The following is an 18,372-nucleotide window of genomic DNA, read 5'->3' as shown; positions in this document are numbered from 1 at the left end:
AAAAAAAGAAAAAATTAGAATACATGGGAAAATGTGAATATGGGTTATATTTTAAATAATAATGTAACAGGTAATAGTATATTTCTTGTGTGATGGTTGCCTTGTGGTTAATAGGAAGATGGTTCTGTTCTTAGAAGAGACATGCTTAATTAATCAGGATTGAAGAAATTCCATAATGTTTACAATTTACCATCAAATGGTTCAAACAAAAAAGGTGTGTGTTTTTAATTTCTGGAGCTTACTGTCCCATTCTTGTCAAGTTCTTAGGTTTGAAATTTTGCAAATGGAAAAAAAAAGATGAAAGTTTCTAGACAATTGAAAGGATTGAGTATTATGATCTGACATATTCTAGGATGGTTATTCTGAGAGAATTTATTTCAGAAAGAAGCCAAGCAGGAAAAATTGACCAGAGGCTGATTTACCAGCAAGCCTAAGCTTCAAAGCCCTTCCTTATGGCCTGTTTCCAAAGTCCTGGGAGAAACCTGGCCTTTGGGTTCTTTCACATGACATGTGCTTTTGTAAAATATGCAAAATGAGATGGTCTGTCCATGTCTGGTGAAGACACAGGCCTCCTTCCAGTCCACCTCACTTCACCTTGCATCAGGCAGCTGTGGAGTAGCTGTGGACATTTTTAGGATGCTGCTAAAGAGGAATTTAAATTTAGGTTTAGTGAGATACTATTTGTGGTCTGTAGTCACTTCCTTGTAAGTGCTTGCGAGCTGTCTCGGTACATGCACGGCCTTCAGGAATGCTTCTTCCACCCACAGTGCAGACTAGTCCAGCATCAGGACACAAAGAGGTGGAGCTGAGAGGCAAGCAAACACAACACAAACCGTGGTGCCAGCACCAAAAAAAAAAAAAAACAATTATCATTCTTTTTGCTCTACAGAAAATCTCAGAAAGTGGTTATCATGTGAAGACTTGATCAAAGAATCTGCAGCCAAAAAAATATAAGAAAAGTTAGAGAAGTGTCAGGTTTTTAAATAAAAGAAACTTTTTTTTAATGTCTGTGGTATTTGACAGCTTTTTTGGAGTTGTAATTTCTTTGGCTGTCTTTTCACATTCTGAATAAACATTCATTTGTATACATGTATGTCTGTTACTTTGTAGTTTTTTTTTCCTTACAAAGAACCTCTACAATTGTACAGATCTCAAATCCTACAAAATTTGGAATTGCCCATTTAGACCAAAAAGAAAGTCCTTCTGACAGATAATTAAATCACCAGGATCTGAAATTCAGTAAAGATGATGAGTTTGAGGTTTACTTAAAATATAAATCAAAACAGCTTCTGAGTCAATTGGATATGCGGAACAGGAAAGAAAGACTGCTTAGGTGATTCTAGTGTGGTGAACAGACAGGTTTGGCATCATTTATCAAGATTGGGGAACTCAGAATGAAATCAGAACACTTCTTAACACCATACACAAAGATAAACTCAAAATGGATCAAAGACCTAAATGTAAGATCAGAAACTATAAAACTCTCAGAGGAAAACAAAGGCAGAACACTCGATCACATAAATCAAAGCAAGATCCTCTATGACTCGCCCCCTAGAGTAACGGAAATAAAAACAAAAGTAAACTAGTGGGACCTGATTTAACTTAAAAGCTTTTGCACAGCAAATGGAACTATAAGCAAGGTGAAAAGACAACCCTCAGAATGGGGGAAAATAATAGCAAATTAAACAACTGACAAAGGATTAATTTCCAAAATATACAAGCAGCTCATACAAATCAATGCCAGAAAAACAAACAATCCAATCAAAAAGTGGGAAAAAGACCTAAACAGACATTTCTCCAAAGAAGACATACAGATGGCTAACAAACACATGAAAAGATGCTCAACATCGCTCATTATTAGAGAAATGCAAATCAAAACTACAATGAGGTATCACCTCATACCTGTCAGAATGGCCCTCATCAAAAAGTCTACAGACAATTAATGCTGGAGGGGTGTGGTGAAAACGGAAAGATCTTGCACTGTTGGTGGGAATATAAATTGATACAGCCACTATGGAAGATGGTATGGAGATTCCTTAAAAAACTAGGAATAAAACCACCATATGACCCAGCACTCCTAGGCATATACCCTGAGGAAACCAAAATTGAAAAAGACACATGTATTCCATCGTTCACTGCAGCACTATTTACAACAGCTAGAACATGGAAGCAACCTGCATGTCCATCAACAGATGAATGGATAAAGAGGTTGTGGTACATATACACAATGAAATACTACTCAGCCATAAAATGGAACACATTTGAGTCAGTTCTGATGAGGTGGATGAACCTGGAACCTATTACACAGAGTGAAGTTATTCAGAAAGAGAAAGATAGACATCGAATTCTAACACATATATACGGAATCTAGAAAAATGGTACTGAAGAACTTATTTACAGGGCAGCAGTGGAGAAACAGACATAGAGAACAGACTTATGGACATGGGGAGAGGGGAGGAGAGGGTGATGTACGGCCAAGAGTAACATGGAAACTTACTTTACCATATGTAAAATAGACAGCCAACGGGAATTTGCTGCATGGCTCAGGAAACTCAAACAGGGGCTCTGCATCAACCTAGAGGCGTGGGATGGGAGGGAGATGGGAGGGAGGTTCAAGAGGGTGGGGCCACATGTATACCTGTGGGTGATTCATGTTGAGGTTTGACAGAAAACAGCAAAATTCTGTAAAGCAATTATACTTCAATGAAAAAAATACATTAAAAAAAAAAAAGATTGGGGAACTCAGTGGAAAGAGGAAGGTATCTGTGGAAACATGGGTCAGGAGAGAGACTGGAGCCAGAGAAAGAGACTGGGTAATCACCGTGTCACTGCAGGGGAAGTGAGGACACCAGATTAGCAGGTTCAGGTCAGAGGAAACGGCAAGAAGAGGTGAAGAAAAGGATGGGACCCTGGGCAACAGCCACAGGATGGACTGACTTGGTGCAGATGTGTGAGGGAGGCTCAGGGAGCCAGGAAATATGACAGAGAATTACAACAACCAGGAAGAGAAAAAGTAGCTTTTGCTGAGTGGAGAGAGAGGTGTGTTTGAATAACTTCAAAGGGAAGATTGTTATTAAAACGTCAATTAAATTGGGTGACAGGCATATAATTGGCAGCCCTGAGTGAAAACAAACCCAGCGTCATTGCGAAAGTCAAGTCAGACTGTAGTGGACTCAAGAATGAATGGGAAGTCAGGAAGTGGACTCAGGAAGTGTGGATGACTGGTTCAAGAACCGTGACAGCAATAAAAAGAAGGTTAGGGAAGTAGAGGGGATGTGGGGTCCAAGAAGGGTCAAGCCTGCTTTATTCATATCTACTAATGCTAAACACATATCTACCATGTGACCCAAAAATCCTCCCAGAAATCTACCTAAGCATCATTAAAAGAATGCAGAGAAAAACCCTGGTGTACTCATACAATGGGACAATACACAGCAATAAAAAGAATAAATTACAGATAAGTTCTTCATGCATGAATCTCAAAAGTATCCCACTAACTGAAATTAGTCAAACACAAGACACTGCATATTGTATAATTCCATTTGTATGAGGGTCAGGAATAGGTAAAACTAACTTATGATGTTAGAAGTCAGAACAGCAGTTATCTCTGGGTAGGGGCAAGAGAGGCTTCTGGAATGAGGCAAAAGTTCTATGTATCTTGATCTGTATGAGATGGCTGTATAGGTGCACACATATGTAAAAATGCAATAAACTGTGCTCTAAAATTAGTGAAGTCTAATGTCCTTTATTTTGCTATACTTCAATAAAAAAGAAGAAAAAATGAATAAAAACAGAATTTTAAAGACAGTTTTACTGAGGAAATAATCCTTAAGAACTAGAAAACACCATCAATTCAAAGAGAATTTTGAGTTGACCCCGAGATAATTTGACAACGGTATGCACAGCAGCAACTACTGAAGCAGACTGAAGCACACCAATCCTCCAGCTACGGAGTCACCAATACTCTCAAGGTGGTGGTGTCAATATTCAGCTCATTCACTGCATACCTGCCTAAAACTCAGCTCTCAACCCCCACATCCTTATGGGGACAATTTATCTTTCCCAACTGAATAGTCCCTTAGATTATCAAAAACAGTTTTCCAGGGCTTAGTGTCAAGCCAATAACTCTCCCATATCAAAAAGAACACAATGACTGACTTCCTTTACTTCAGAAAACTAAGATCATGGCATCCGGTCCCATCACTTTATGGCAAATAGATGGGGAAACAGTGAAAACAGTGACAGACTTTATTTTTTGGGGCTCCAAAGTCACTGCAGATGGTGACTGCAGCCATGAAATTAAAAGACACTCGCTCCTTGGAAGAAAAGCTATGACCAACCTAGACAGCATATTAAAAAGCAGAGACATTACTTTGCCAACAAAGGTCCATCTAGTCAAAGCTATGGTTTTTCCAGTAGTCACGTATGGATGTGAGAGTTGGACCATGAAGAAAGCTGAGTGTCGAAGAAATGATTCTTTTGAATTGTGGTGTTGGAGAAGACTCTTGAGGGTCCCTTGGACTGCAAGGAGATCCAACCAGTCCATCCTAAAGGAGATCAGTCCTGAATATTCATTGGAAGGACCGATGTTGAAGCTGAAACTCCAATACTTTGGCCACCTGATGCGAAGAGCTAACTCATTGGAAAAGACCCTGATGCTGGGAAAGATTGAAGGTGGGAGGAGAAGGGAATGACAGAGGGTGAGAGGGTGGGATAGCATCATCGACTCAATGGACATGAGTTTGAGTAAACTCCAGGAGTTGGTGATGGACAGGGAGGCCTAGCGTGCTGCAGTCCATGGGGTCACAGAACTGATACTGATACTTCACTTCTGTAGAAGAACAGTTTAAAAGAAAACCTTGTACCCATGAGAATCACAGTAGTTTGTGATACTTATGTTTGACCTCTCATTATCATAGCCAATGATAAAGAGATGACAGCTGGTAATTTGAACCCAATCATTTTGCTTTAAAAAAAAAAAAAACATTACTAATCATCAATAAATAATGCTTTTCAAAATTATCATGGCACCTGCACTCTCATATAAAAGAAAACTACTTACCATTTTGTCTTGTACCAACAGCAGCAATGATTACTGGAACTGAATTTAATGCTCGTTTTATCACTGGAATATAATTATCCTTCACTTCATGGAATGAAAACTTGTCGTTTACATTGTATTTGATCACAATGATGTCCGCACCTCCAATTAGATTTCGAGAGGTATACCAATCACTGTCAAAAATGTCCTAAACCAAAATGTAAAGAGCAATCTTCAGTCTGCCTATCTTCAAATTCATCATGAAATAAACTGTAACATATTAGTTTCATTTTTTGCTACATTTTAATTAAAAAATTACCAACAATAAAAAGAACAAAAATGAAAAATAAATAAAAATTTAGTTTTTAAAAAGTAACTACATGAAATTTAAAATGTTTGAAGTCAATCAACTCTTCAATTTTTTTTTATATTCATTTAGCCTGGAGAGCTATGTAGTGGTAAAACAGGACCTAGAGGATCCCTGAGACTCTGATGAAATAAGCAACCTCTTTCAACACCTGTACTTAAAAATAAGCACTTTGTTTTAAAATTATGCCACAGTTTTATCACCTATAGTTTCAAAAACGTAACACTTGCATTTTAGATACAAGAGCATCAGTGTGAGTAAGGAAGCTTCAGAGGATTTTCTGTGACCCAGTTAGTGCAGGATTGTTCAGTGTTCTGGATTATAATTACTGTGAATGCCATGGAGCTCCATGTATTTTATATATATATATATATATATATACACACACACAAATTTCATATATATCTTTCGACTTTATCCATTCTTTGGACAGTACTACATATATATAGTGGTTTAAGGGAGGAGAATGGGGCAGGGAGAGGTGCTTTTTATGCTTTCATGAAAAGATGGTGTGTATTTTAAGATGTTAACATGGTAAGGAATATACTTGCAATTCATGTATTTTCCTCCTATCAATTAAAAATCCAGGTTAAACCTTTCCAGTTTTGAAATCTTTATTCTGGACCACAGTTAATAATATTCAGGCTTCCCAGGTGGCACAGCGGTAAAAAACCCACCAGCCAACGCAGGAGACATCAGTTTGATTCTTGGGTTGGAAAGATCCCCTTGGGGAGGAAATGGCAACTTGCTCCAATATTCTTGTCTGGGAAATCCTATGGACAGAGCCTGGTGAGCTACAGTTCATGGGGTCCCAAAGACTGAGTGACAGAGCATACACATTAATAATATTTATATTTAGAATTAAGGCCAAAAGTAACTTATTATGGACCCTATAAAGTTTTTAAGGATAAAACTTTGCACTCTGATATTTTAAAAATAATTTTTTAAAGTTATTGCATGAATAGCGGTGTAAGAAAAGTATCTGTATGTACCTTAAAACCATTGCTAAATATGCATAAACAGCCTCCTTCTTCCGTTCTGGTTAACTATTAATCATTATTTGTCCTTTCATGTGGCCTTTGGTGTGTATTCTTAGGACATAATAAAGCTAGAGTAAGAAAATAGCTAGATGTGGCTCACAAGTCCAAAAAACTGTTGGCCTATGAAAGTTTGCACTTTGAAGAATGAGTTCAAAACAGGGTTTCAATCAACTGTGACAGAGCTTTTATTCTGCTAGAAAATTCTGGAGAAGGGTCACGGCAATGCCCTTTGGCAGAGTTTCTTCTAACCAGCACACCCCCATGCCCTGGCCAAGCCTCTCCCAGTTCCCTGCACCCTCGCAACCTGCCCGTTTCCAAAAGTATACTCAGTGACACGAACGACAGAATTTTTAGATATGAATACCTTACTCAAAGTGGGACGGACACAGCGTTTTTAGAGGAAGACTTAAAAACGAAAACAGAAAAAAAAGAGGCCAACCATGGGGCTACAAACAGCAAAGGCAAAACCTTGAATATCGTGGAGGATGTAAGAAGAGGGAAAAGTGGAATGGGACACAGATCAAGAAAATGTGAAAGCTTCCCAGCAGAGCTCTATGCTAATTTCCAATCCCAAACCACAAAACCCATTCAGTTCCAACTGTATCTGTTATAGTATTCAAGCTCAAAGTGTGTAAGTACAACAGGGTATGGGAGTACAGTAAAGAAAGAGGACAAAGTCAGATGAGTGGGACGAACAAACGAAAGAAGTGGGAGCAATATCAAGCAGCCATCTAACTCTGAGAGAACAAATCAAAAGGAGCTGCTCTTTGCATTCCAAATGGTTCAAAATTCCAGAATACTGGAGAGGTGAAGAAGGAAAAAGGAGACATTTAAGGGAAAATATTATGAGGAAATGGGTTTTGGCTTCATTAACTCTGTGGTATTGAGGATATAAAGACTATAACTAATTTTATTTTTAAATGCAAATCAGAGCTTCAAACCCTGCAGAAGAAATGTGTGCATATATTACCTCATGGCTTTTTATGGAATATTTCTGGTAAACAGGAAAAGATCTAGAAATGAAATAAATTTTTTTTTAAATGTGGATTTGAGAGACATACTATTAATAAATAATAAGCTACATAAAATGAATTTGAAACTCATTTATTTAAAGTGCCAAGTATAAATGGCAAAGATCCAGAGCAGGGCAGCAGACCTACAGAAGAAACCCAGGAAAGAGGAGCACAACTATCTCATTCTAACTCCAAGGAAACAACGCCACATTTCTTCAAACCATCTCAAAGAGAAAATGTTCCACTGATTTCTAGAAATACGAAGGAAATCAAATTCTCCCAACCCTCATAAATCAGTTCCAGGATTTCCTCAGGCTAGTTATGCAACACGAGGCTTGGAGCCACAGTTGGGGAATGGAACTGATCTTTTAAAAAGAATCTGAATTTTTACAGTGAAACAACAATTCCATTCTACTTGGTTGTGGGGCTGCAATACAGCATCTATTAATGCTAAGTACTAACAAGCTGCCTCTGTGTACTTGTGTGTAAATCTTGAATGATATGTAGGAAAACTTTACCTTTGCTTAGTGTAAGCAATACATGGCTATGTTAAAGTTGTGATAAATACTACCACTTTTAAGTATTTACTACATTCCAGTCTGGATGCTAAGAACTTTACACTATTCTCTCATTTACTCTTTGGCATAGCTCTAGCAGGGGGTGGAGGGGTGACTATTATGTTTATTTTACACACAGGGAAAATAAGGCCAAAAGAGGATGAGTGACTTTACCCAGGAACACAGCCACTAAGTACCAAGGTGAGGATCTGAAATCAGGTCCTTTTGATAGCAAAACTTGTGCTCTATCTGCTTTGCTGTGTTTAATATTCTAATTCAGTACATGTCAAATACCAGCTGATGAATACAATCAACGTTCATACCTCCAATGGGCTTTTACTTACCACCTAGAGAAGAAAAGCATCTTATAAAGAGTAGCTCTACAAACACATTCTACTATGCCTGAAGACCATTATAACCCAGAAAACTGTGCCTGGTTACATACAAACTCAATGCCTTTAAAAGGGCCAGAGTCTAACCAAACAAAGGTGATTAGAATAATAAAACGTAACAATCAAAAATCTAGACAACAAAGGTTAATTTTAACTGATTTGGAAGGTTTCATTTACTACAATCCATGGGATCACAAGTACTGCTTTTTGTTAAATTATTAATAACAACATCAACAGGAGTTAACTGCTCAAAACAACAATAACAACAACAAAAAAACCAGAAAAGGTCATCCTAACATCCTAATTCAGCTTATTTTATTTCCCCTACATTTAGTTACTCTCTTCACTCAATATTTGTTCCAACTGAGTATAGACACAGTAAGTTTTTAGATTGTAAGATTTTTCACAATGAAATGATCAAAGGGGAAGAAGGGTTTCATTTGCTTGCATGGACTCCAGCCAGTAAGTTCTCTACCCATGCTTCTTATGATCAGCATCATCAATGTCATAATTAGGAGTTTAACAGCCTCCCTGTTAGACTGAAAAGGCCTGTTTTTCATTTATTTTAGTCTACTAACATAAATTTACTTTTTAGCTGAAAATTTATTTGGACAAGTGATCTTTCCTTTCTGTAAATATGGAAATCCACATAAGAAATGCTTTTACGGACATTTTATACATTTCTTTGGAAAGGTGTATCCTATCTTTGTATAGGTATAGCCTATAGTCCCTATTTCACTTTTTTTAAACTGTGGTTTAAATGTAAATCTCACATAAGGATAACCTGTATTTTTTTCAAACCTTAAACCTTCTTCTGTTATAAAATAGAACACTTAGCTGCAATGTAGACTCTATACGAGTAAAGACTCAGAAACTTTGAAATAAGATTCCATGAACACATTCTGGATGCTACTGTGTACTGAAAAGCATTTATACCATCAGGGTGTGGATTTCTTTCTTCTTTTATCACTCAAGAATTAGACTAGCATTTATCAACTTCATTACAATTTCTTCTAATCATCGCAAATTTTAAAGCTTTTTTCAAGTCCCAAAATATTATCAGTAATATTTCTGATTTACGGGTCAGGAAAAAGAAATGGCTAAATATATCAGTAACATCTGCACTATTAAAATTAAAAACTAATTAAAAATTTTTTCAAAGTGCTATAAACGAGTCGTTTAAATTTAATTCTCAGTCCCTGACTTTCCCCATCCCTTCCAGGGGTCCTATTTCTGAGCTGGCCCCCAGTGAAATGTATTTTGGCTCTGTTGAGCTTTCAGAGATCTTTATTTTTAGAACACTCATATTACTATATCATCCACACAGGATAGGCATGAAAAACAAACAAACAAACAAACAAACAAAAAAAACACTGCTCTCTGCTGGTGAAACTTAGTGACCCGCGTCCCTTGGGGTTGGGACATTTAAGGATCAGCTGTCTTAACCAAGAGACAACCCACAATCGTGAAACGTACGCCTAAGTGCTTCACATTCTCACTGGGGCTTTTTTTTTTTTTCCTTCTAAGAGTGTTCTTTGATTAGGCTGGCCCCTGCCCCTGAAACGAAGGACCAAAGACTTTCCCCAAAATGTTAAAAAAAAAAAGAAAAAAGAAAACTCTCCCCCGGTGACCCGGACGTTGACATTCATGAAAGGGGAGGCGGGGGGAGAAAAGAAAGAAAAGGAAAGCTCCGTCAGCCCCCTTACCCAGACGGGACAGTCGTGGACCACCAGCTTGACGTTCCCAAACGCGCTGGCCTGATACTCGGTGAACACGGGCCGCGCGGCCGCGCCGCTCGCGCTCAGCAACAAGCTGCTCTCGTCCCCGGAGACCAGCGGGCTTCTCCCCAGGTAGGCGCGGATGAGCCCCGACGGCCGGCTGTCCTGGTGGAACGCGTCCCCCTCGTTCCCCAGCGCCACGATGTGAATGGACCTAAGGCGGCCGAGACCGGGGGGGAGAAGAGGCGCGTGGTGAGCGCGGGGGACAGCGCGCGGCGAGGACGGGCGCGCGAGAGCCCCCCGGGCCCGGGGTGGGGCGCACGGCACGCGCCGGGGCTGGAGACCAGAGCGGGCCCCCGACGCGTACGTACATGATCTCCAGTCCCCCGGGGCCGGGCGGCGACGCGGAGAAAGGTCGGCTCCTCGCGGCCTGCAGGGGCCAGGCGGCGGCGTGGTTTCCGCCCCCCACCACCACCGCGCGCGCCCCCCAGCAATCAGCTCATCCCGGGCCGCGTCTCCCCCTCCTCGCGCGCCTCCAGCGCGGCGCGGCCGACGCAGAGCGGGCGGGCGAGCGAGCTCCGGGGGCCGCGTGCGCGCCGCCAGCCAGTCAGGAAGTGCCGGGGCGCATCCCGGGGCGGGGGGACCCGCCGTTCCCGCTGCCGGGCCCCCGCCGCCGCCGCGGAGACTCGCCGGGCGCCGCGCTTTCCCGGCCGGGCGGCCCGCAGCCGCGCCTCTTGCTTCTGGCTCAGCGGCGGGTGGGGGAGAAGCCGGGCCTCCGCCCCTCTCTGCGGGCCGGGCGGCAGCCGCACGTGCCGGCCTTGGAGCTGGGGAGGGGGGGGTCTTCGGGCGGACGCGGGGGCTTCGCTCCCCGCTGAGGCTCCCCCCCGAGCCGGGGCAGCGGCGGCGGCGGCGGGCCGGATACAAAGGAACGGCCCGCGCGGGGCGCCGCGGAATATAAATTAATAAATACGACGTCCCGGCCCGAGAGCTCCCGGTCACCAATCCGCCTGCAGCAAGTTTGTTCAACTCGAAAGGCTGTAACCGGAGCCGAGCCGGGGAAAGGGGTGGGGGGGAGGCGGGGTGTGGTGATGGGCGGTTGCGGCCCCTGCTCCCTAAAGACTAGGGGAAAAAAAAAAAGGTAAGGGAAGCCAGGGAATCCAGCCCCGTGGCCGCTCCAGCAGCCCCCCCCCCCCCCCCTTTTTTTCCCTCCCCCCTTCTTGGCCTTGACCAAAAGTGTTTTTACCAAGTCTGCCGCTTGGTCATTTGTCAACATGTAGTACAGCTGTTTTCTACAATCATACTTGGAGAAAAAAAAGAAAGGCAACATTCATCGTAGTGCAGAAAGGGTTCTTTGTTCACGCACCGATTAATTCGCGATCGTCGCTTGCCGGGAGGATTATTTACTACTTCAAGCTATATTTGGCATCTTTTTTGACCAAAAGCCGGAGGATTTTGTTTTGTTTTGTTTAAGTGTTGAGGTTCTGATTGTGATAGCTGTAGGAAGTCGTTACGCGTGAGGTTGTTTAACGTGTTTACAGACCAAATGCGAGCTTACGTGGGGGATTTTTCGGTACGCATTATGGCTACATGTTTAATAATAGCTCCTCAGGCCAGCTGAAAAAATAACGATCGTGCTAATGCAAGGATACTTTAGATTCTTTCATGATAACGCCTTGAACTAAAGGCTGTCAGTGTCCCCAAAGGGCCTCAAATTCCTCGATGCAAGTGAACACTGGAATCCACTGGATTCGAAGAGGAGCCAGAGTTTACTCTGGGGCTCTGCCTCTCCATAAACAGGAAAATTCTCGCAAGTGCTCCGTGTTGAAAGAGTTCTTGTTTATCCCTTTATTTATTTTGCCCTACTTTAAAATGTTGCTGTTTCTTTTCTCAACAGAGCTATTTTGAGGCTATGAAACAGGAGGTGCTGAGTAGGGCAGTGAAAACCCCAGGGTGAGAGGCGTTTGGAATGTAAGCAGCTTTTTATTGTGGGCCCCGGCTGCTCAGTTGAAAGGGGTTTAATAGTTTCTCATGCTCAGATAGGGTATAATGAGGGGGCATTCTTTATGTAAGTCACTGATGTTTAAAAATCATATTTTCCTTTGCACCCAGTATAGTTTCTCTTTTAGTCTCTAGAAGCACCCCAAAATAATACAAGATCATCTTTTCTCATGGGTCATCAATCGCCGCCAGTAACCCCAAGTCAAAAGCAAAGACATCGGAATGGTTGAATGGATATAGAAAATGTGGTATATACATAGAAAGAAATATTATTCTGTCTAAGAAAATAGGGAAATCCTGTCACATGTTGCAACATGAATGAATCTTGAGGGCAATAAGCTAGTCATAGAAAGACAAAGACTGCATCATTCTACTTACAAGAGATATCTCAGGTAGTTAGACTCTTAGAAAGCAGAATGCTGGTTTTAAGGGGGCTTCTGGAAGAGGAAAATTCGGAGTTCAATGAGTGTAGATTTTCTGTTTTGTAAGATGAAAATGTGAAAAGAACTATTGCAAACAAGGTGCATATGAAAATGTGCATTTTTAAATGGTGGCAAAGGTAAATGTTGTGTTTAATGCATTTTACCACAAGGCAGAGAGAGTTAGAGTTGCTGGAAAGGGGCAGGAAGGGTTGGGAAGCTGGGAAGTTGCTGGAACCTGGCAGACAGCATTCAGTTTTTCCTCAGTTATTGAGTATGTAAGCCAGGCCAGTGCTGGTACACATGAGAGATATTAAGATACATAAGACCCAGTCCTTATTCTTGAGAAGCTAAATCTATTATTAATGGTCACTGTGTTATGAATATTGGTGCGTCTGATCCTTTTGAAAATGTACTTGTTCCTTAAAAATTATCATGCAGGTTTATGCATTCAGTAATACAGGTAGGAACAAAGTACAAAGATAAAGTTCAGTAAATGTTAAGAAGAGATCTGTGCCTTCTATGTCATCAGAGAGAAGTGCATGGAGGAAGTAAGCACTGTCTTAGGTCTTAGAAGAGGAGGAGAAGCCTGCTAGCTTGGGAAGAAGGGGAGGTTAGAAATACTAGAAAGAACGGACAGACCTTATATGCAAATCACATGCAAAGATGTAGAGATGCGGATGATCATGGCTTATTCAGGGAACAGCAAGAGCTAAAATTAGTGCTGGTGTTCTGATGCCTTCATTACAGCAGGCAGAAATGAGAGTGGTAGAGGCTACCCAAGAGATTTCCAAAGTCAGACTTGGTGATACCCAAGTTACAACCTTGGAATCCCTAGACCAACTCTGTTTATTTGACAAAGACTAGCTGGATGCTCACCAAACCCATTTTCTCTTCCAGGCGCCATAGAAAAAGGACATGTCCCAGAGTTTTTGCATGTAGATAGGGCCATGAGATTCGGAGAAGGCAATGGCACCCCACTCCAGTACTCTTGCCTGGAAAATCCCATGGATGGAGGAGCCTGGTGAGCTGCAGTCCATGGGGTCGCTAGGAGTCTGACACGACTGAGCGACTTCACACTTTTCACTTTCATGCATTGGAGAATGCATGGCAACCCACTCCAGTGTTCTTGCCTGGAGAATCGCAGGGACGGGGGAGCCCGGTGGGCTGCCGTCTCTGGGGTCGCACAGAGTTGGACACGACTGAGCAACTTCACGACTGAGCGACTTCACTTTCACTTTTCACTTTGATGTATTGGAGAAGGAAATGGCAACCCACTCCGGTGTTCTTGCCTGGAGAATCGCAGGGATGAGGGAGCCTGGTGGGCTGCCGTCTCTGGGGTCACACACAGATGGACATGACTGAAGCGACTTAGCAGCAGCAGCAGCAGGGCCATGAGATTAATTCTCACTAGTGGAATATGATCCCTCCTGAGCAGTTAAGGGGTGTACCATCTCCATGTTTTTTCATTTGGCTATCTCCCAACTGGATGAAGGCAGGTCAACCTTGAAGCCATGTGCTTGACTGTGTCTGATCTGCAGCTTGGAAGCAATCTGAGTCTCTGAATTATTAGTTACAGCAGAGCCTCCTCATGGCATGCACTGTACTCTGAGTGAGAAAATAGATCTTTATTGAATTAAACCAGATATTTTGGGGTCAGTTATTATAGGAGCTAGTCACACAGTATCACTGATGGTCCATTTCCCAATATCTTAAAGACTTTTTTTCATAATTATCTTAAAGACTACCTTTTAAATAATCATTTCTCTTTTATGTACAATTTTTATTGGGTTTATATATTTGTAGTTTCCCTCATTAGTAGCATTAAGGGTTTGTTTGTTTTCACTTTTGCCAGTGTGTAACAAATTGGATTATCTATGTCCTCCAACCTCAAGGTCACTGCAGAACACACAGATAAGGAAGGACCTACAGCCTTAACAGTATGTTTTTGTTTTCCTGGCTGGCATGCCATCATTTCATATTCATTCAGATAGATGATCTTATCCTGAGATAAAATATAACCACATATGAGTGTAAGATGCATCTCCAAAGTGGGGAGCCAGCATCGACCCCTGAGATTCCAGAAAAGGTATTTGAATTTTTATCTTCAAACATTTATTTTTTACCCCCCCCCCCAAAAAAAGGAAAGAAATTAAGCTCTGCTGATATTTAATGTGAGGGTTGGTGGTGGCACCCCCATTTGATCCCAAAGTGGGCAGGCATTCAGGGTGTTCCAGGGAGAGGGTGGGAGCACCTCAGCACACAGTGGGAGAGGGGAAGACTCTCTCCTTTGTTCACTTTTTTTATATGGTTTTTTAACTGAAGGATAAATGCTTTACAGAATTGTATTGGTTTCTGCCAAACATCAATATGAATCACCCATAGATATACATATGTATCTGTAACATATTGCCACATGTTGCAGTTTCTGTATCTGACTAAATGGATTTATAGATGACATTTAAGTAAACTATTGCAGCATGGATCAATGGAGACAATGTTAATAATGCAAGAACGGGCAAACACAATGGACTGAGCTGACATATCGGGCACTCTCTGGGAGTCACATGGTAAGGTGAAAAACTAATGACTAATCAGATTGACAATCAGTTGGCAATAATCATTAAAAACTGCTTTAACAGACTTAGAGAATGGACCGTGGACACAGCAGAGGAAGGAGAGGGTGAGACGAACTGAGAGAGTAGCCTTGACGTAGATACACCATCCTGTGTAAAATAGACAGGTAGTGGGAAGTTGCTGTGTACCACAGGGAGTTCTGCCCGGTGCTCTGACAACCTAGCAGGGTGGGTGGGAGGGAGGGGGTGTATGTTTACTGATGGCTCATTCACATTGTTACAGCAGAAACCAACACAGCATTGTGAAGGAATTATTCTCCAATTAAAAGTAAATTTTTAAAAACTGTTTTAGGCATGGATTTATAGTTACTTTTGCTAACATCTTCATCTGAAGGATGTATTACAGTTAATAGATAATGTTCTGAGTGAAAGTGAAAGTCACTCAGTCATGTCTGACTCTTTGTGATCCCCATGGACTGTAGCCCATCAGGCTCCTCTGTCCATGGAATTCTCCAGGCCAGAATACTGGAGTGGGTAGCTGTTCCCTTCTCCAGGGGATCTTCCCAACCCAGGGATCAAACCCAGGTCTCCTGCATTGCAGGCAGATTCTTTACTGTCTGAACCACCAGAAAAGCCCAAGAATACTGGAATGGGTAGCCTATTCCTTCTCCAGAGGATCTTTCTGACCTAGGAATCCAACTGGAGTCTCCTGCATTGGAGGTAGATTCTTTACCAGCTGAGCTACGAGGGAAGCCCTATCACAATTAGCTAATCACTTAAAAACTGGACTTTTAAAGTCCAGTTTTTGAACTGTAGTGTTGGAGAAGACTCTTGAGAGTCCCTCAGACTGCAAGGAGATCCAACCAGTCCATCCTGAAGGAGATCAGTCCTGGGTGTTCATTGGAAGGACTGATGCAGAAGCTGAAACCAATACTTTGGCCACCTGATTCGAAGAACTGACTCATTTGAAAAGACGCTGGGAAAGATTGAAGGCAGGAGGAGAAGGGGAGGACAGAGGACAAGATGGCTGGATGGCATCACCAACTTAATGGACATGAGTTTGAGAAACCTCTGGGAGTTGGTGATGGACAGGGAGGCCTGGCGTGCTGCAGTCCATGGAGTCGAAAAGAGTAGGACACGCCTGAGCGACTGAAATGAACTAAAAACTGGACATCCAAACTTGAAGATAAAGCTCAATGATATTTCTAAAATGTTTAAGGAATGAACGATTCAAGCAATACTTTAAAGAAAATTCACCAATTATAAGTGCTATGAAGTCTTTTCGGAGCTTCCTTAAAAAGTCAAAAAGCAACATATCACTGGGAAAATAGTTTTCTTATTGTGAAGATAAGTGTTATTCCCAGCAACACATGGAACACAAATGAGGGGGAAATACTGCATTCCTTTGATAGCAAATACCTTGAGTGAATATAAAACATTGCTAAAGACCTAAAGACACCAGTATTGGAACATGTTACACAATGTGGGAAGTTTACTATAATGTTAAACAAAAAGCACAGATGTTTTCAATATGTCTCATGTTATGGTGTTGAGTAGATTCTGTTTCAGTGTGGTATTTACTAGATTGTGTTTCAGTAATGAAATACATTTTAAAAATGACAGTTCTGTGAGCCACTAAAGGAAAGCTATAGTAGAGAGATATTCTTTCTCTAATACAACTTATGATGGTATTTTCAACAATTGACTTAAAAAAAACAAACTTTATTTTATGCAAAACTTCTGTGAGTGAGTTACTTAGACTTAAAAAAAACAACAACAAAAAAAAAACTGTTTAAGAAAGGAAAGATTCCAAGCTTACAGTGAGAGCAACCACATGGAATTCATTTGAGGTATTTCTCATAAGCAGTTTTCCCAGCAAAGAAGCTGGAGCCAGAAACTAAGGTTAATTTTGTGAAAACAAAACTTGTATAGCAGTTTTTAAAAATGCTTCTTCACTGTAAAATATAGCACATACAGAAAAGTGCATAATACCAATGCATGTAGTTAATAAATAATTATAAAGTAAGCATTCCTAAGCAATCTCCCGGTGCAGAAAGTGGAGCGTTATCAGCACTCGTGCAAGGGTGCACACACACACACTGCCCCCAACTCACAGCTGCCCCTTCTCAGTTACAGTTCCATTCTTTTTCTTAGAATCATGAGCCTGATTTTTGTGATGACTATTTGTTTATTTTTCCTTACAGTTTTACTATCTATACGTGCATTCCTAAGCTGATATTCTGGTTTTTCTTGTTGCTCAACTTTATGTAAGTTGCTGCTGCTGCTGCTAAGTCGCTTCAGTCGTGTCCGACTCTGTGTGACCCCATAGACAGCAGCCCACCAGGCTCCCCCATCCCTGGGATTCTCCAGGCAAGAACACTGGAGTGGGTATATAAGTTGAGTCTTATATATATACTCTATACACTCTATATACTCTTTTGTGTCTTGGTTCTTGTGCTCATCTTCATTTGTAAGATTTATTTATGTTGTTGTAGCTGTGGTTTGTCCCTATTATTCCTTTTTATTGCTAAATAGCATCCGGTGGATATATAAATTACTATTTACCTATCCATTCCATTTTAGATGCCCGTGTGGGTTATTTCTAGTTTTAGCCTATTCCAAGCAAAGCCTGATGCGAAGAGCTGACTCCTTGGAAAAGACTCTAGTGCTGGGAAAGATTGAAAGCAGGAGGAGACAGGGATGACAGAGGATGAGATGGTTGGATGGCATCACCGACTTATGGACATGAGTTTGAGCAAACTCCGGAAGTTTGTGATGGACAGGGAAGCCTGGCATGCTGCAGTCCTTGGGGCTGCAAAGAGTCAGACACGACTGAGCAACTGAACTGAACTGTCAAGCAAAGCCACCAAAGACTACTCTTGTTTTAAAATATAGTATCTTGGTGCATATGCTAGATCACAGGGTAAGTCTACCTCTAATTTTGGTAGATAGTACCCAACTGATTTTAAAAGTGGTTTTAAGTATTACACTCCCAGTAGCAGGGCATGAGAATTCTCTCTATATTTCTTAATACACTTAAATAACAGTTAATATATGCCAGACAGGGGGCTTCCCAGGTGGCTCAATAGCAACGAATTTGCCTGCCAATGCAGAAGACAAGGGGATGCGGGTTCGATTCCTGGGTCGGCAAGATTCCCTGGAGGAGGAAATGGCAATCCACTCCAGTATTCTTGCCTGGTCCAAATTCTATGTACTGAGGAGCCTGGTGGGCTGCAGTCCATTGGGTTGCA

The 18,372-nt window shown here is 41.6% G+C and overlaps 2 protein-coding genes across 5 annotated transcripts in view; one reads left to right on the top strand and one right to left on the bottom strand.

The window, feature by feature from the left end:
* Positions 1-11,182, bottom strand: part of RHOBTB3 (Rho related BTB domain containing 3) — an 86,877-nt gene extending 75,695 nt beyond the window's left edge. For 2 of the 4 annotated variants that reach the window (XM_086413194.1, XM_086413193.1), the window contains exons 1-3: positions 10,500-11,157; positions 10,117-10,342; positions 5,063-5,249 (exon numbers count right to left, since the gene is read on the bottom strand). In XM_086413194.1, coding sequence (XP_086269320.1) covers positions 5,063-5,249; positions 10,117-10,342; positions 10,500-10,501 — 415 coding nt within the window. In that variant the 5' untranslated portion in view covers positions 10,502-11,157. Of the gene's footprint in view, positions 1-5,062; positions 5,250-10,116; positions 10,343-10,499 lie in introns of those variants that run through there. The other 2 variants (XM_086413192.1, XM_086413195.1) reach the window with 2 other exon arrangements.
* Positions 10,248-18,372, top strand: part of SPATA9 (spermatogenesis associated 9) — a 59,189-nt gene continuing 51,064 nt past the window's right edge. Inside the window, exon 1 of the mRNA XM_086413196.1 lies at positions 10,248-10,380. The gene's annotated coding sequence lies outside the window, so the exon portion shown is untranslated. The remainder of the gene's footprint in view (positions 10,381-18,372) is intronic.

Source organism: Bos grunniens, chromosome 7, assembly GCF_055505025.1.
Source record: "Bos grunniens cultivar Pamir isolate PY7600 chromosome 7, Bosgru_T2T1.0, whole genome shotgun sequence".
NCBI lineage: Eukaryota > Metazoa > Chordata > Mammalia > Artiodactyla > Bovidae > Bos > Bos grunniens.
The sequence above is the reverse complement of the archived record's forward strand: the minus strand, read 5'-3'. Positions and strand labels throughout refer to the sequence as shown.